The sequence below is a fragment of the Panicum hallii genome, chromosome 7 (assembly GCF_002211085.1).
Source record: "Panicum hallii strain FIL2 chromosome 7, PHallii_v3.1, whole genome shotgun sequence".
Lineage (NCBI taxonomy): Eukaryota > Viridiplantae > Streptophyta > Magnoliopsida > Poales > Poaceae > Panicum > Panicum hallii.
In genome coordinates, this window is record NC_038048.1 from 29,850,709 (window position 1) to 29,870,162 (window position 19,454).

The 19,454-nt window shown below is 45.5% G+C and overlaps 1 protein-coding gene across 1 annotated transcript; it reads right to left on the reverse strand.

The window, feature by feature from the left end:
* Window positions 1–16,657: 16,657 nt before the first annotated feature.
* LOC112899925 (40S ribosomal protein S27) lies at window positions 16,658–18,739 on the reverse strand. The gene is made up of 4 exons (XM_025968585.1): window positions 18,602–18,739; window positions 18,373–18,474; window positions 18,198–18,226; window positions 16,658–16,976 (listed from the first exon to the last, which is right to left on the reverse strand). Exons 1-4 carry the CDS (start codon window positions 18,602–18,604, stop codon window positions 16,850–16,852), a joined length of 261 nt encoding a protein of 86 aa, XP_025824370.1. The 5' UTR covers window positions 18,605–18,739; the 3' UTR covers window positions 16,658–16,849.
* Between the last annotated feature and the right edge of the window lie 715 nt (window positions 18,740–19,454).

The window sequence follows — 19,454 nt, forward strand, 5'->3', positions numbered from 1 at the left end:
TATCAATAAGATTTTTCGAGAATTTTTCAGATTTTTCTTGAAATTATTCTCTTTTTCCATAGAGCTAAATCCATTCATTGGAAAGTTCTAAAATCTTTTCTCAAATCCCAAAATATTTTATTTGGATTCCTCGCGTCCTAAATTACCTCCCGAGTTTTTCTCAAAATTTTTGGGATCTTTCTGGATATATTTTTTCATGGTTTAAAATATTTATCTGGACTTTTCTAGATTTATTTTAAGCTTAAAATATGTTCTGGAAAATATTTCTATTTTGATATCAAATCCTCATCGTAGTCGGACCGATCCGTTATATCACCATTCTTCCTTTTTACTCTGTCAAATCTAACACCCTATAATTTTCATTCGAGTTTTTCATTCTCTAATCTTTCTTCTCGATCAAACCTTGTTCGAAACGGGACTGTAGCTTAATTTCAGCATTCTTTTTCGAATGTGCTCCGCTATCGTAACTACCAACGACTCGGCCTGATCCCTTCCTTCTCTTTTCCGCGCTCCTGAATAACTCGTTCACGTTCAACCAGCTCTGTCAGCTCGTTTTCATGTTCGGCCCTCACCCGAACATGTTTCGGCCCATAACCGAACCCCTCAACCTCACGCCCACCTGCATGTCGCACGCCCTCAGCCTCGCCCCCTGCGCAGCCGTCGTCCCTGCTGCCCCATGCATTCCCCTTCTCTGCTCGCCTCTTGCTCAGCCGCCACCCGAGCTCGCGCTAGCGGCGCCGCCGCTGCCTGCGAGGCTGTACGTCCACGATAGAAGTCTCGAGCGCCGAGACCGTGCGACCCTCCTGCTCGCAAGGCCGAGCACCCGAACCCTCGCGCCCCTGCAGCCAGGACGTTGTGCCTATAAATCGTGAGGCCCGAGCCCTCCCGCGAGCCCTGCGGCCTACACCCCATGCTCACGCTTTCCCCCTGAGAAACCAGCGCCGCACGTCGCCGGCCCTAGCCTCCCCCACGACTGGAGGTGACTCCCTGCTGCTTGCGCCCCTGCGACCTCCTTCTGCATCCCCTCGAGTTCCTGCAGCCATCTTCTTTTTTTCCCCTTTCGTTTTCTGTTTAGGCCCAACCCGTGCACGGGGATAGCTCGGACTCCCCGCACAGCACTCCTACAAAGGGGCGAGCAAACCCTCAGGCCTGCGCCCTACCCTGCCGCAGCACGATCTCCTGCTGCACCGTCCCTGCAGCGCGAGCAAGCGTCGTCGCCCTGGCCCCTGTGCGGCTGCGCCTCCAGCTCGAGTGCCGAGCCCCTGCACGCCCGAGGTCCTGCATCACCTTGCGCCCTACCTTGCCCTACAGCCGTGCCTTCCTCCTGCTGCTATCGCCTCCCAGCCCCCCCTCCCCCCCCCCCCCCCCCGCGCATGCTCGTGTGCTTGTGCGCCGCTGTAAGCATCTAGGCCCTCAAGGTATGTTTCGGTGATTAATGACAACCATTATTGTGACTAATGAGCTTGTGCAGATTTATAGATCATTATCGCTCATTTGGTTATATGTCAAAAGAGGCCCCTAATTTTCATTATTCAAAAAGGCGATCTCGGCATTCAACTCAATAATATGTCAAGACTAAGAATCTTTCTAGTCCTAAGTGTCATAAGGTTGAGAAGGACACTTAGGTTAGTATAGGTTTTATAGTTTTGTAGTGATCGCACTATTAAGAGGGGTTTAGGCTTAGTAACTTGAGCATGGACATGGTCATTTGAAAATGGATGCACACAATGGTCACTCAGATTTCTAGAAGCTCAAATAAGTGGTTCTCAACTTATATCTCAAGAATATTTGGATTTCATTCAAGACTCAAGTCAGAAAAGGCAAAATCAGAATAATCCTTAACACCGGTTTAACCGACGCCTCACGTTTTCTATACGTCGGTTAAACGAGGTCAGCAGAGTCTGGACAAGTCTATACACCGGTTCAACCGACGATATTTAAATTTAACGTCGGTGCAGTTGTCCAGAAACTTGGTTTTCAGTTGATCAGTGGACAACTACACTCACCGGTTAAACCGACGATATTTGAAATTGGACGTCGGTGCAGTTGTCCAGAGACTTGGTATTTCAGTTGATCAATGGATGACTACACTCACCGGTTAAACCGATGGTTCGACGGTTAATCTGCCCAAGCTGTAACGGCTAGTTTTCAGAAGGGGTAGTTTACATTCACCGGTTAAACCGATGGTGACTATTGGAGGGACGTCGGATTAACCGGCGCTACGCAGTTTTCTGGCAGCTTTTTCTCCAACGGCTCTATTCATGTGAGCTGCCTATATATACCCCTCCAATGGGTCATTCTACTACTCTTGACACCAGGCAACATTCAAACACTTATACTACAGTCAAGAGCCACCTTGAGCTTCATCTTTTCATACACTTGGTCATTAAATCATTCAAGAAGCAAGATTAAGGACTTGAGTAGAGAGAAGCTTGTGTGCATCCATTCTTAGTGATTGGTTCTTGCTCAAGTGAAGGCCTTAGCTTGTTACTCTTGGTGATTGGCATCACCTAGGCGATCTTGGTGATCGAGGTGATTCTCGCGGAGCTTGCCAAGGATTGTGGAAGCCCGGAGAAGAAGATTGTACGTGGCTTGATCTCCACCACACCGGGATGGTGAACGGAGACTCTTAGTGAGCGCCCTCGTCTTGGTGACTTGGGAGGTGACAATACTCTTTGTGAGTGTCACAACGTGGATTAGGGGTGTGTGCCAACACATCGATACCACGGGAAAAAATCCGGTTGTCCCTTGTCCACTTTACTTATTCAAGCATTATCTTTCATGCAATTCATTCATGTGCTTGATTTAGGGATCACTAGTTAGCTCTAAATTGCTAGGGTTTATCTCTTTTTATCCTTCCTAGCTTGCGTAAGTAGTTTAGTTACCCGGTTGGTGAATTGGTGCCTTTCTAGTTTTGCATAGGTTAAGGTTGCTTTATCCTGGTTTAGAAATTGAAAAAGGCCCAATTCACCCCCCCTCTTGGTCCATCGATCCTTTCAATTGGTATCAGAGCCCCGTTGCTCATTTGGATCATTAGGCTTCACCGCCTAGAGCTATGGCCAAGATGGGTGGTTCGCCGCCTCACTTTGAGGGCAAGAACTTTGGCTATTGGAAAGTTCGCATGGCCGCATATCTTGATGCGATTGCTCCCGAAGTGTGGTCGGCAACTAAAGTCGGGTTCACCGGAACTCCCACCCCCGAAAATTAAAATGGAATGCTAAAACTAGAAATGCAATTTTCGAAGCTATTAGTGAGGAGGTCTTTGCTAGAGTAAATGGCATGGACCTAGCAAGTGATATTTGGAAGGAACTCATTGAAATTCATGAAGGTTCCACCAAAGTTCGTGAGCAAAAATATCACTTGTTTAGAGCTAAGTATGATTCCTTTAAAATGCTAGCTCATGAAAATTGCAATGATATGTATTCTCGCTTGAATGTCATTGTTAAGGACATTAATGCACTTGAAATATCCAAAATTGACAGTGCATCCATCAATCGCAAGATCCTCATGCTCCTCCCGAAGCCCAAGTATAACATTATCAATGCTATGCTTCAAAAGGAGGATCTCGCCACAATGGAAGTAGGAGAACTTGTGGGCGAAATTCGCGCTCATGAAATGAGCATTCTTGGTATGTCCGAAGAGCCAACATCAAGCAAGTCAATTGCTCTAAAGACCAAGACAAACAAATCCCGCAAGCTCAAGATGGTCAAACAAGACTCAAGCTCAAGCAATGAAGAAGATGATCATCATGAGAGCTCATCCGATGTTGAAGATGATGGAGAACTTGCTCTCATGATGAGAAAGTTCACACGCTTGAATGAGAAGATCAATAAGAAGGGTTTCAACTTTGACTCCAAGAAAGGAATGTTCCGGCCAATGGATGTCAAGAACAAGATTTGCTACAATTGTGGCGAAAAAGGGCACATCCGTCCAAATTGCCCCAAGCCGGACAAAAGAAGCAAGGACAACAAGAGTAAGCATCGCCATGATTCAAGCGATGATGAAGAAGAGGAGAGGAAGAACAAAAACAAGAGATTTGGAAAGAAGAAGACCCATGACAAGAAGACCAAGCTCTTCCCAAAGAAGAAAGGGCACACCAAGAAAAGTTTCTTGGTGGAAAAACAAGAGTGGGTGACCGATGTCTCATCAAGCAAAGACTCAAGTGATGAAGAAGACATCGTCACCATCGCCCTCACCAATGAAGAACCATCTCTACCTCCGCCTCCTATGTGTCTCATGGCAAAAGGTAACACCAAGGTATGTGAGGTAGATAATAAAGATGATAGTGATGAAGAGCTTGATCCTAATGAATTCACTAACCTCATCAATGAGTATACATCCGTCATCAAGAGGGAAAAGGGCAAAGTCAAAATTCTTGAGAGCACTCATGCCAAGTTAGAGCTTGCCCACTCCGACTTACTTGGTAAGTACAATGACTTGCTCAACAAGCACAATGAGTCACTTGTACTTGCTAAGCAAGTTGAAGAGAGCCACAAAAAGCTCAAACAAGAGCATAGGGAGTTGGCTCACAAGTATCAAGAACTTGAATTTGCCTATGAAGTTATTGACCCAAGTCTTGAGAAAGTTGTTCATGAAAAGGTCAATGCTTCTACTTCATGTGATGACCTACTCATTGATGCATATGCCACTAATGTTGTGCCCAAGCTTGCTCCTTCTAGGGAAAAGGAATTGATGGATCAAGTGGCAAGCCTCAAGAGTAGTGTGGAGAAACTCTCAAGAGGAGAATACATCCACAAGGAGATTCTCTTCAACAATGCCCGTGACTATGGCAAGAGAGGTCTTGGTTCATTTCCGGAGCCAAACATGGCTACAACTCCTTCTCCGGAGATCAAGACAAGCTTCATCAAGGAAGTGGGCTCATATTGCCAACATTGCCAAGTCACCGGGCACCACACTAGAGAGTGCACTTTACCATCACGTCCTCTTCCTAAATTACCCAAGAATTACTCATCAATGTTCCAAAATAATTATTTTCTCTTGAGTAAAGTGAAGGGCAAGGTGAAGGCCAAGTTCATTGGCAAAATTGCTAAGAAGTCGAAGAAGAAGCTCCCCAAGCAACTTTGGATCCCAAAAGCTCTTGTCACACATGTGCAAGGCCCAAAGCTTGTTTGGGTTCCGAAAACTCAAAAATAAATTCTCATGTGTGTAGGTGAACTACAAAGCCGGTGGAAAACATTGGGTACTTGATAGCGGTTGCTCTCAACACATGACCGGCAATGATAGCATGTTCACCTCACTTGAAGACCCCGGCGATCATGAACATGTCACCTATGGTGATAACTCAAAGGGGAAAGTCTTAGGTTTGGGTAGAATTGCAATTTCAAAAGATTTATCCATTTCAAATGTTTTGTTTGTAGAAGCACTTAGTTTTAATCTCATCTCTATTGCACAATTATGTGATCTTGGACTAACGTGTGCCTTTGACAAGAATGGTGTTGTAGTGACTCATGAAAAAGACAAGTCATTGGTATTCACGGGGTTTAGGCATGGCAATATCTATTTGGTGGATTTCTCTTCAAAGCAAACAAGCACCATGACTTGCCTCTTCACCAAGTCGTCTCTTGGGTGGCTTTGGCATAGAAGAATTGCTCATATTGGCATGAGCAACCTCAAGAAAGCTCACAAGAAAGGAATGATCACCGGCATAAAGGACGTCACATTTGACAAGAACAAGTTATGCAAAGCATGTCAAGCCGGGAAGCAAGTTGCAACTCATCATCCTATCAAGACGATGTTGTCTACCTCCAAGCCGCTCGAGCTACTACACATGGATCTCTTTGGTCCAACTTCATACAAGAGCATTGGTGGTAACCTCTATTGCCTAGTAATTGTTGATGATTTTTCACGTTACACTTGGGTTATGTTTCTAGGCGATAAGGGTGAAACTCCGGAAATCTTCAAGTCATTTGCAAGAAAAGCTCAAAGGGAATACAATTCCCCAATTGTGAAGATTCGGAGTGACAACGGCACCGAGTTCAAAAATATGAAGATTGAAGAATGGTGCGATGAAGAAGGAGTAAAACATGAGTTTTCCGCCACCTACACGCCTCAACAAAATGGAGTGGTGGAAAGAAAGAACAAGACACTCATCACCCTAGCAAGAGCAATGTTGGATGATTATGGCACGTCCGAGAAGTTTTGGGCGGAAGCAATCAACACGGCGTGTCATGCATCCAACCGAGTGTATCCTCACCGACTCCTCAAGAAAACTCCATATGAGCTCATCACCGGGAGGAAACCAAATATATCATACTTTCGAATCTTTGGTTGCAAATGCTTCATTTATAAGAAGAAAAGGCTCGGTAAGTTTGAAAGTAGATGTGATGAAGGTTTCTTTCTTGGTTATGCATCAAACTCCAAAGCATATAGAGTATTCAATCAAACCTCCGGGTTAGTTGAAAAAACATGTGATGTGGAGTTTGATGAATCTAATGGCTCCCAAGAGGAGGTTGTTGGCTATGAAAATGTAGGGGATGAAGAGATTGAAGAAGTCTTAAAGAAGATGTCCATTGGGGATATCAAGCCGGAGGAGGTGCATGAAGACAATGATCAAGGGGGAGGAACTTCCTCATCTTTGCCAAACACCTCCACGGCACCCCAAGTGGATGAAGATCAAGATAAAGTTGATCCACTACCTCAAGAAAATGTGTCAACACCAACACCCCAAGTCCAAGAACAAGAAGAGCAAAATGTTCCACAACAAGCACAAGTCACTCATGATCCACCCCAACAAGCATCCACGCAAATACCGCTAGTGAAGCATGGTCGCATCTCCAAGGATCATCCAATTGATCAAATCATTGGTAGTCCTTCCAAAGGAGTAAGAACTCGCTCTAAGTATGCTTCATTTTGCGAACATCACTCGTTTGTTTCTTGTATTGAACCCACTAGCATAGAGGAAGCACTTGAGGACTCGGATTGGGTGATGGCCATGCAAGAAGAGTTGAACAATTTCACCCGCAATGAAGTATGGGTCCTCGAAGCTCCTCCGAAAGACAAGAACATCATCGGCACAAAGTGGGTCTTTCGAAACAAGCAAGATGAACATGGGGTGGTGGTACGCAACAAAGCAAGACTTGTGGCAAAAGGGTTTTCTCAAGTCGAAGGTTTGGATTTTGGTGAAACTTTTGCTCCGGTCGCAAGACTTGAAGCTATCCTTATTCTTCTTGCTTACTCTTCACATCATAATATCAAGTTATATCAAATGGATGTGAAAAGTACTTTCTTAAATGGCTTTATTAACGAACTTGTTTATGTTGAGCAACCTCCCGGGTTTGAAGATCCGAGGAATCCTAACCATGTTTATAGGTTGCACAAGGCACTCTATGGACTCAAACAAGCTCCAAGGGCTTGGTATGAGAGGCTTCGTGACTTCCTAATCATGCAAGGTTTCAAGATCGGGAGGGTGGACACCACTTTGTTCACAAAAGACGTCAACGGGGATCTTTTCATTTGTCAAATTTATGTTGACGATATTATCTTCGGCTCAACTAATGATTTACTAAGCCATGAGTTTGCTACCATGATGTCTAGGGAATTCGAGATGTCCATGATTGGCGAATTGACTTTCTTCCTTGGTTTTCAAGTCAAACAAATGAAGGAAGGGACATTCATCTATCAAGAAAAATATACTAGAGATATCTTGAAGAAGTTCAAGATGGATGAATGCAAGCCAATTAAGACTCCTATGGCTACAAATGGGCATCTCGACTTGGATGTGGACGGTAAACCTGTTGATCAATCCCTCTATCATTCAATGATAGGGTCTTTGCTTTATCTTACCGCATCTAGGCCCGATATAATGTTTAGTGTGTGCTTGTGTGCCCGTTTTCAAGCTAACCCTAAAGAATCACATCTTTCAGCTGTGAATAGGATCCTTCGGTATCTCAAGCACACCCTTAGCATAGGCTTGTGGTACCCCAAAGGCGCTAGCTTAGATCTCTTGGGATACTCGGATTCGGATTTTGCCGGAAGCCGTGTGGATCGCAAGAGTACCTCCGGGGGTTGCCACTTGCTTGGGCGTTCTCTAGTTTCTTGGTCGAGTAAGAAGCAAAATTCCGTGGCTTTGTCCACCGCGGAAGCGGAATATATAGCAGCCGGTGCATGTTGTGCCCAAATTCTATATATGAAGCAAACCCTTTTGGACTTTGGTGTGAAACTAGGAAGAATACCACTCCTTTGTGACAATGAAAGTGCCGTAAAAATTGCCAAGAATCCGGTTCAACACTCTCGCACAAAGCACATTGATATTCGCCATCACTTCTTGCGTGATCACGAAGCCAAGGGGGACATTTCCCTTCAAGGTGTGAGATCCGAGGAGCAATTGGCGGATATTTTCACAAAACCTTTAGACGAGAGTACCTTTGTTAGGCTAAGAAATGAGCTTAATGTATTAGATGCGGCAAACGTCATGTAAATTGCCATGTCATATAGAAAAATGCATACATATAGGACACTTGTCTAACCATGGCAAGATAGTGATGAGCAAGGGTTTAGCTAGAGGTGGTGGTCCACTTGTTTTCCTCTAGGCTTGTAGAAAGGCTCATCATGAAGAAGCTTTCCGTGGGATCAAACTTGACAAGTAGAATTTAAATTCTCGCTATGCATTTCTTGTCATATAGTTGTGCACCTCATGTTTACCTTTCTTTCGCATGTGATTGTAGTTTGCACTATCATTGCATGCGTAAAGGTCACAAAGGAGACCACTTGATGAAAATGAGACTTGTTTTACGTGCAAGATCTTAATTCATGAGAAGTGAAAAGAGTAAAGTGTTAGGTGCGTTATTGCCTAGTGAGCAATGTCGTGATGAGTATGAAGCTTCCCTTCTTCAATATTCCTACGACATAGCTCATACATTTTAATTTGGCACTTTGTCTCTCTTGTGACTTTTTCCTTGATTTTGAAAATAAAAATTATTCAAGCTATTAAGCTATCCTATTTACTTTGAGGGGTAAAGTCGCCTATGCAAGTCCATTAACTTGAGTTTAGTTGGATCTTATAAGTTCATTGGACTTAGCATAGAAAAGTGAGCTGAGAGAGGGTTTTTGGGTTCACCGGTTAAACCGACGTTCAATGGATCTATACCCATCGGTTCAACCGGCGTTACTAAGTGTCAGCTTCAGCTCAGTCATTTCAGGCGTTCAACCGGTGTATACAAAGTTCGCAGCATCGGATCAACCGGTGAACAGATCACAAATTTGACCTGAAAATCAACTGATTATTTGCATCGTTCAACCGACGTGTTCATTTGTGGAAGCATCGGTTCAACCGGCGTACAGATGCAGATTTGGCAGTGTTTCTGGTAAACTACACCAACGCAATCAACCGGCGTTAAAAACCTAAGCGTCGGATCAACCGGCGATAAGAAAAATTGCGGGGTCCACATGTCATATAACTTTCTTGCCCTCGAGCCGCCGCTCGTTTCACCGTCTGTTCATCTCCCGCTTCCCACACGCCACCTCGCCGCCCGCGCGCCTTGCACCGCCCGTCGCGCCGCCGGCCGTCGCTCTGCCGCCCGTCGCGCCACCGCCCGCGCATTTCCAACGCCGCTCACCGCACCGCCGCCTGCACGCGCCTCACGCCACCACCCACGCGCCGCCCCATTCTGCGCCACCCTGCGCCGCCCCTGCGCCGCCGCCACTGCCTTCCGCGCCGCCGCTGTCTGCCTCCCACGTGCAACCGCCGTCCGCTCATCGCCGCCCGCCGCATTCCCGCGCCGGCGCCCGTACGCGCCCACTCTCCCTCGCGCCGCCGCCTTCCACCACAGCGCCACCTTGCAGCTCCACCGCGCGCCATCTGCACCACATTGCGTCATTCGCACTCCGTGCATCGCCATCACGCCATCGCCACTGCCACCTAGTGCCGCCCACGCACAACCTTCGCCGTGCCGCGTGTTTGTTTCTGTCAGGTGATCGGGATGGGTCGTGACAAGAGGAAAGGGAAGGAGATCGTGGTCGAGGAGCCCGCTCGCAAGCGGACTCGCGCAGCCAGAGAGGCCGAGAGGGCTGAGATGGTGGCTAAGGCTGCCGAGGAGCAGGCATCAGGCCGTGCTCGTCCGTTCGCGATCAGAGATTCGCCAGCCAGGGGCAGAGGCAGGGGCAGAGGGATGGGCCGAGTCAGAGGGGCCAGGGCCACCAGAGCCGTGACAGCAGCAGCAGCAGAGTCAGATCAGTCCCATTCAGCGGCAGAGTCGGATTCAGATACAGAGACAGAGCAGTCCGAGCAGTCTCAGGGGCAGGATACACAGCAGTCACCAGCTCTACGACGTTCTAGCCGCACCCGGCAGACGTCCCCCGCAGAGGAGACTTCACCAGCGACCGAGCGTCGCACCGGACCTAGGACGCGAGGAGGCCACCAGCCACAGGAGCCTCGCAGGTCCACCGCAGCAGCAGCAGCAGCTCGTCGAGCCGAGGCCCTAGCGGCCGAGCGCGCAGTGTTCCGCATGGACACTGTCGTGCGTCTAGAGCCAGGTGTGCTGCTCCAGAACTTGACCAAGGCCAATGCGGCGAAGGTCAAGAGGCTCAGGTGGAGTGTACAGGAGGAGGAGTGGTTCCCGGTGACACGTGACAGCAGGGTCGATCGCAGATTCTGGACACTCCTTCAGGCCAGTTTCTACGAGACCTATCAGAGGCGGGGCCACAGGATCTTTCCCCCACAGAGTTCTTGACTGGGTTTCACTGAGGACAGCTGCAGGGGGAGCAGATATCAGGGAGCACTTTGCTCACTTCAGGGGTCTGCCCAGGTTGCTCTCGATTGAGAGGAACAGATATATTGAGGATTGGGTCAGGGTTTTCTATGCCACAGCTTGGATAGCCCCAGAGCGCAGAGCTGTTCACTTCATGTTTGGAGGGCAGGTATTTGGATTGTCCAGAGCGACACTTGCTGGGATCCTTGGAGTTGACCTTGTTGACGTCTCTCTGCACGAGATGGTCTACGGTGATGCAGATCCACCTCGCAGGGCCATGATTGGCGGGATTGCACCTTCTCACGAGGCGATCTCACAGTGCTTCCGCCAGCCCTTTCCAGCTTCTTACGCCAGAGTACCGAGCCTGCTGACCCCAGAGGCTTACGCTGTTCACATGGCACTTCGAAGGACTTTGCTCCCGAGGAGTGGCTACCCAGAGGGGTTCACAGGTCTGCAGTAGCTACTACTTCTTCACATTCTCACTCACGAGCCGTTCGATATTGTTGATTTTTTTTCTGGCTGAGATTGAGGATGTCATCACTGACGGGATGGGCGTTGTCCAACAGTTTCCTTATGCTCACTGGATCAGCTTCATCTGTTCTATGATTGTGCCAGCTGAGTCACCCGTCAGTGCAGTTTACAGACAGGACGAGGTCCCCTGGTTTCCCGTCTACCGTCCGACAGCACCCTCAGACAGGAGGAGAGGGAGACAGGCAGATCGAGCTGCCATGGCACGGCTGTCACCTGAGGTTCAGGCCCGTGTTGCCCAGGAGGATGAGGCACTGCTGGCCGCAGAGGCACAGCTTCCCGGAGGAGATGATGTGATACATTGGTCAGACCTAGAGTCAGACTCCTCCGAGGATGAGGAGTACTTCCCTGCACCTGCTCCAGCGAGTCATGATCACGAGGCAGGAGGTTCCGGAGAGCCAGCTCCAGTGTCAGCTGCTGCAGCTACCACAGTTTCAGAGTCTCAGGTGTCTCAGCCGTCTGAGCTCACCGCACTTTTGCAGCAGCTGGTCACACAGCAGAGGGAGGATCGCCGTGCTCAGGAGGAGGCCAGGAGAGCCCATGAGGCCCAGCTTGCAGAGATACAGAGAGAGGCCGCCCGAGAGCGAGCTGCTACAGAGGAGCGTTTTGTCGGCCTCATTGACAGAGTATCTCAGAGGACAGACGCTCAGTTTCAGCAGATGCAGCAGGGCATGATGGCGATGTTCGGGATGATTTCACAGCTATATTCTCACACCGGACTCGCCCCACAGCAGCCAGGACAGTCAGGCCTTCAGGGCGCCGGAGCACCACCACTTGCAGTTACACCAGCTCCGGCCTCCACTGCTCCAGCTTCTTCCGCGACCCCGGAGATCATGTTCTCATTGTCAGCACTACTTGGGTCTGCGAGTCGTCCACTCTTCTCTCCACTGCCTGCGACCTCACTCTTCCAGGAGTCACCCTCAGCAGTGCAGTCTGCCAGCCTCCCCGTCGTCCCACAGCCACTACCTTCAGGGGGAGGAGGAGAGGTCTCTTTGGTTCAGCAGTCGTCACAGCCGGCAGCATCAGCACTCACTACTTCAGATGTTGACACATCTTCTGCTGAGCCGGCTACTACTTCGACGGACCTTCCTCCAGGCAGCGCCAGCACACGAGCCTCCACGACAGCTACTCCTCCAGTTAGCTCAGCGCCTGCCGGCAGTTCAGATCAGCAGCTCCCATCCGTCACCGAGGATCCACCGTCCGACGACGACGACGACGATGACCCAGATCGCTTCCTTGCAGTACCTCGTCAGCTGGATCCGTAGATCGCTCCTTTTTGGGCTTTGATGCCAAAGGGGGAGAGGGAGTGAGAGTCAGGGGGAGGCTAGCATTAGAGAGAGCTCGTGATCAGGACCTTGATTTTTCTTATTGTACTATATTCTTGGTGTTAGTTCATGGATATGTACATTTGTCATTTGAGCATGCTGAGCTTTTGTAACATATCTATGGATTTCGTTTGAGCCATTGAGTTCTTTGATTCTCTCTTTTCGAGTTTGCTTGTGTTTATTCGTGCTTTATCTTTCACGCTCTCTAGTTATCTATGTTTATGTTGTCATCAATCACCAAAAAGGGGGAGATTGTAAGCATCTAGGCCCTCAAGGTATGTTTCGGTGATTAATGACAACCATTATTGTGACTAATGAGCTTGTGCAGATTTATAGATCATTATCGCTCATTTGGTTATATGTCAAAAGAGGCCCCTAATTTTCATTATTCAAAAAGGCGATCTCGGCATTCAACTCAATAATATGTCAAGACTAAGAATCTTTCTAGTCCTAAGTGTCATAAGGTTGAGAAGGACACTTAGGTTAGTATAGGTTTTATAGTTTTGTAGTGATCGCACTATTAAGAGGGGTTTAGGCTTAGTAACTTGAGCATGGACATGGTCATTTGAAAATGGATGCACACAATGGTCACTCAGATTTCTAGAAGCTCAAATAAGTGGTTCTCAACTTATATCTCAAGAATATTTGGATTTCATTCAAGACTCAAGTCAGAAAAGGCAAAATCAGAATAATCCTTAACACCGGTTTAACCGACGCCTCACGTTTTCTATACGTCGGTTAAACGAGGTCAGCAGAGTCTGGACAAGTCTATACACCGGTTCAACCGACGATATTTAAATTTAACGTCGGTGCAGTTGTCCAGAAACTTGGTTTTCAGTTGATCAGTGGACAACTACACTCACCGGTTAAACCGACGATATTTGAAATTGGACGTCGGTGCAGTTGTCCAGAGACTTGGTATTTCAGTTGATCAATGGATGACTACACTCACCGGTTAAACCGATGGTTCGACGGTTAATCTGCCCAAGCTGTAACGGCTAGTTTTCAGAAGGGGTAGTTTACATTCACCGGTTAAACCGATGGTGACTATTGGAGGGACGTCGGATTAACCGGCGCTACGCAGTTTTCTGGCAGCTTTTTCTCCAACGGCTCTATTCATGTGAGCTGCCTATATATACCCCTCCAATGGGTCATTCTACTACTCTTGACACCAGGCAACATTCAAACACTTATACTACAGTCAAGAGCCACCTTGAGCTTCATCTTTTCATACACTTGGTCATTAAATCATTCAAGAAGCAAGATTAAGGACTTGAGTAGAGAGAAGCTTGTGTGCATCCATTCTTAGTGATTGGTTCTTGCTCAAGTGAAGGCCTTAGCTTGTTACTCTTGGTGATTGGCATCACCTAGGCGATCTTGGTGATCGAGGTGATTCTCGCGGAGCTTGCCAAGGATTGTGGAAGCCCGGAGAAGAAGATTGTACGTGGCTTGATCTCCACCACACCGGGATGGTGAACGGAGACTCTTAGTGAGCGCCCTCGTCTTGGTGACTTGGGAGGTGACAATACTCTTTGTGAGTGTCACAACGTGGATTAGGGGTGTGTGCCAACACATCGATACCACGGGAAAAATCCGGTTGTCCCTTGTCCACTTTACTTATTCAAGCATTATCTTTCATGCAATTCATTCATGTGCTTGATTTAGGGATCACTAGTTAGCTCTAAATTGCTAGGCTTTATCTCTTTTTATCCTTCCTAGCTTGCGCAAGTAGTTTAGTTACCCGGTTGGTGAATTGGTGCCTTTCTAGTTTTGCATAGGTTAAGGTTGCTTTATCCTGGTTTAGAAATTGAAAAAGGCCCAATTCACCCCCCCTCTTGGTCCATCGATCCTTTCAGCCGCCACCAGTTCTTTTTGCGTTAGTCTTCTAAAACCCTAAGCTATCGTTTAGTAGTGTTGTTGTACCGTAGTTCCTGTTTTTAAAATTAAATATAGATTTAATTTCATTAATATCCTCTCATCTAGTTGTTCCAATTAAAATCCAATTAAGTCTTTACTCCGGTATTCTTAATTAATATTAACTTGATTAATATCAACTCAAATGTGTTTTAGTTATAATTTGTTTGGTTCAACTCGAATCATAAAGTTTGACGTTTAGATGCTCTCACCGGTTTCTTTTCTAATTAATTGTTTAATTAGGATAATTTGTACATAGATAATTATATATAAAATTTGATTAAGTTATACTTTATCTTTATAAATGCAAATATAGTATGAGTTAATTATAATTAGGGATATTCTCTTTTGAATATCTTTTACATTACTTTTCTAAATTAAAGTAAATGAAAGCCTATAGTTCTTTTATTTCTTTTATAACACAAATCTTCCGATAGTTGTTTCGTTTCAACCCTAATTCCATTTTCCGCGTTTCTTGCGCCCTTTTGACCGTAGCAACGAGCCTTATCCTTTATTACGTTCTTTTAAAATTTTCCTTTTGTTTGTTGTATCTGTTCTTAGTTGTTCTTGTTTGTTTGTTTGCTTGTATGCTTCGGTCCGATGCTTGTGTGACGTTGGAAGGAGCGTGATCCAAGAGCTTTGAAGATTTAGAGTTTCAAGAATAAGAGTTGAAGACTCTGAGCTGCAATTCTCTAAAAGAAAGGTAAGTGTTTTCTTGATCATTCTTTTGCCCTAATAATCACAATAAATATAAAAAATTTCTTTATGTATGCATGTGTTTTAACCTGATGGATCCTAATTAAGGATATGCCTAGCCTTTACGATCATTTTCTTATCAACTTGGGTTTTATCTTCTTGTTGTGTAGCTTCTGCTTAGTTGCTATAACTGGTTCTGGTTTGTGAATAATTTATAACCATGATAACAACAATGATGATGCTACACATGTTTTATCCATATTCATGGATAATTTTTGTTGTTAATCACAAGATCATATCTGTTTAATCGGAACATGGAGAACCACCCAGGAAAATAGTGCAACCACAATACTATATGGCTCCGATCTTGGCTAATTAATTAGAAAGTTTAGCTTATGATAATCTTACCAAAAGGGCAAGAGAGGTTGCATCGACGAGGTATAGCTCGGTCCTCTTGAGGCTTTATGATATGTGGTCCTTGGCTAATGCACTACCTCATTAGGGAGGGTTATGACCGCTTTAACTTGAAATCTTACCGGATTGTTATAAGTTAGGGAATCTTTGTAAAGGCCTCATAGTGAATCCCTGCCACTCACCTCGAAAGTATTTAAAAGCCTTGCAAACCCGGACATTAAGGGAAACATGAATTGTAGGTAAAGTATACAATCTCTACAGAGTGAAAACTGATATATCAGCCGTGCTCACGATTAAGAGCGGCTTGGACCCTCACATGATAATTGAACTTGAAGATGAATTAAATCGTGAACCATGTATATGGTTTTGGTTACGCTTCTGTTATATCTCTTCTATTTCTTTTAATGTGGGTTTTGGTATAAACTTATACCTTAGTAATCAGGTGCTAATAAAATTTGACCAACTAAAATTGCTTATCGCAGTAAGTCGGTCAGCCTTTCCTTGATTTTGACCTTCATGTCATATAATTTCCAACGCTTGTTAAGTAACAAACATAAGTGTACTCACGCTTGTTATAATTGCTACTCAGAGAAGAAAGTGATACGAAGTATTTTGAAGATGATGTTGAGTTCTTAGACCTACGCAACCCCCGATCGATTACTTGTGAAATTTGGAGTCTTCGTTTACAGGATAAGTGATACGAAGTATTTTGAAGATGATGCTGAGTTCTAAACCTACGCAACCCCCGATCGATTGCTTGTGAAGTTTGAAATCTTCATTTGCAGGATAAGCTGTATAACTCTGATAATCTTTATAATCTTTTAATTCAAAAATTGTCCTTATGTAACAATGTTACTACTACCATTTGTACACAAATGCAGGCAACCGATTTTATAAGGCCAAAACACTTGTGCAACACGGGGGCAACAGGGGCCAACCACCAACCAGGGCGTCAAAATTGGGACTTCTGATCAAGATGGCCGCGAACGTTGCCACGGCATAAATCTCAGAGCATATAGCAACAAGAGGATAAGAACATGCAAGCTACACAAAAGCATCGCTAGCCAAGAGAAATTTGACCGAGGCATCACAGCGCTAACCACAACACTTAGCAGCTTTCACTCAAACAAAGTGCAGGTTTACATCACAGGCGCTAAACAGGCATAATTAACAAAATCCTCCACAATTACATATCCTGGGAAAGGTAAACAGGAGTTGCTCAGCAGGACATCGTTCGTTTTCCTCCCTGTTGCCAACACCAGCAGACTAGTCGCCCTTGCGGCGGAAGGAGCAGCCCTCGGTGAGCCTGGCCTTTCCACCGGTAGGTTGGCAGAGCACCGTCTGGCAGCCAGGACACACCACCACGGTCTGGGAGTGGCTGAACACAGTGGTTCTGCAATCACATTAACAGAGAGTTAAATACTGTTAACAAACCCATAAAAACAGACACAAACATGTTTCACTGAAGCTTAACTTAGGTTTCAAGTTCAAGATTTTGTCTGTCCATCTAAATCCTAAACCATTGGAATCAATTTATGCGCATAGTGCAATGAAGGAACAGAAGTCCCACAACAAGGATAACACCCAAAAGACAGACACAAGTGCAATGAAGCTTGGAGATGACAATAATATAAATTAAGGCCTTGTTTAGATGCACCCCAAATTGCAAATGTTATAAACCGGAGTACTGTAGCGCTTTCGTTTGTATTTGACAAATTTTATCTAATCATGGACTAACTAGGCTTAAAAGATTCGTCTCGTGATGTACAATTAAACTGTGCAATTAGTTATTTTTTTACATACCATGCATGTGTCCCAAAATTGATGTGATGGAGAGAGAGTGTAAAAAGTTGGAATTTGGAGGGGATCTAAACAGGCCCTAAGCTTGGAGATGACAAGAATATAAATTCACTGGAATCAATCCATAGTACATACTACAGTCTACAATCAAGGCAGATGCACTTGCAAGTTGCAACATATCAAGCAACAAGGAATTACGCTGTGGAATTCTAAAAGTACTACTTGCACTATCAATAAAGTCACCTAACAATAAACACACAAAAGAAGGCATTTGTATCCGTCCAAGAAACTAACAGAAATATGGAGTGTGCCAATAGCAGTTTCCACTTCTGTACCTATCAACAATTTTTCTTCCTGCACAATGTGATAACCTACAAAACTTTTGCTAGACCCTTACAGAAAATATGAAATTCTACCAAATCAAGATGTATCCTTAGATCAATTAGTTCCACACAATCTTAACATTGCAAATTTGGAACCCTACTTGCTAACTACAGTACACTAGAACTCCAGGAAAAGATGTAATGATGGAATATTAATATCACAGGCTTAGCAGAACACATCAACCAAGATGAATAGACAATTTGCAAGAGGTATGCCATCTCTCAACATCTACAAAATTACAAGTGGGTGAAATAGCTTGCATAGACGTGGTTCCTGCACCAGTCCAAGAGCAAACACAGACAAACTATCGATCACACACGTCACAATCTATAAAAGCTCTACACATGAATCAATCAAGAAGCAGGTAACCCTCTCAATTGCAATTGAGTAACAAAAGAAAACGAAGGGAGTAAGGACCAAGAAGCCTTACATGCTGAAACAGCCCTGGCACTTGACATCCTGCACAGATGGAAAACAAAACACAGCAAATACAATTAGAGCCGGTCCCCAGTCAGACGAAGCAGGAACGGGCCACCGCCCACAGATCACAGGCGACTTGCACCGCTCCATCACGCAGGAAGCGAGAAAAGGTCATAAACGCATACCATGAAGAAGGAGTTGGGGGACTGGACGAGGCGCTTCTTCTTGTGCTTGAGCTTCTCGAGCTCCGCCGGCGGGTTGAGCAGGTCGATGTCATTCTGGAGGACCTGCTCCGATTCCCCCAAGAAACCACCACGAACAGCATCAGATCGGGAGCGCAATCAACCCCAGCGGACAAACGAGACCGAAATGGAAAGGAAACAACAAACAACACGGTCGAATCAAACAGCGTACCATCTTGGAGATGCGGTCGACGCCTTGAGAGCTCTTGCGACCGAAGGGAGGGAGCGAGGGCGAAGGCGAGCGCGAGGTGGCGGCGGGGAGAAAGGGGAGCTAGGGCTGGAAGAGGAGGTTCCAGAGACGGGAGGGTGGATACTTTATATGTGGAGGTGGTGAATCTGAGGCGTCCATCCGGGTGCTCGGCTCATCTCGGCCGTCCGTGGGATCAGTGCGTCAGTTTTCCAGGAAGAGCTGCTTTTCATTTTTCTTTTGCTATAAATGTTTGGATTCAAATTTTAATGAAACTTTTATAACCTGTGCGTTTGTAGTGATCGGGCGTCTGTTTCTGATAGAACGCAGTTTATGTGTATATAAGAAATCCTTAGTTTTTGGAATTCTAAGTTTGTGCGGCAGGAGGGAGATGATTATAGTGAGAAATTCTATTTTTGGAGATTTTTTTATTCTAGTTCTGTTAGAACACGAGAAAAATGTTTCTCTTCGATTTTTATGGGAATAAAAATTAGACTAAAATACATGTATTGTCTTTTTAGAATTCTTATATAAAAGCGTATAAGCATATAAAGAAAATGTACATGAGCGGATATATACAATTCATACGAAAGTTTATTCGCTCAAGGAAAAAAAGTCGTATCAAAAGTTGGTTATGGTTTAATTTCTATGGTCTCGCAAAACATTTGAAACTAATGGTTTTATACCACTAATCTGTATGTGAAAACACATTTAGTGTCATACCACTAACAATATTAGATTCAGCGTGCGCGGCGGCAATCGCAGTAGCAGATTGCTGGGCAAGTGTAGCTGCAGAGCTGCAGTAGCAATTACTACGGAACATACTCATATGTTTTCT

Excerpts from the sequence above, each read along its gene's own strand:
- LOC112899925 (XM_025968585.1), bottom strand. Across the intron at positions 18,227-18,372 it reads CCCCCAACTCCTTCTTCATG|GATGTCAAGTGCCAGGGCTG; the intron begins GTATGCGTTTAT and ends CCATCTGTGCAG. Across the intron at positions 16,977-18,197 it reads TGCCAGGGCTGTTTCAGCAT|AACCACTGTGTTCAGCCACT; the intron begins GTAAGGCTTCTT and ends ATGTGATTGCAG.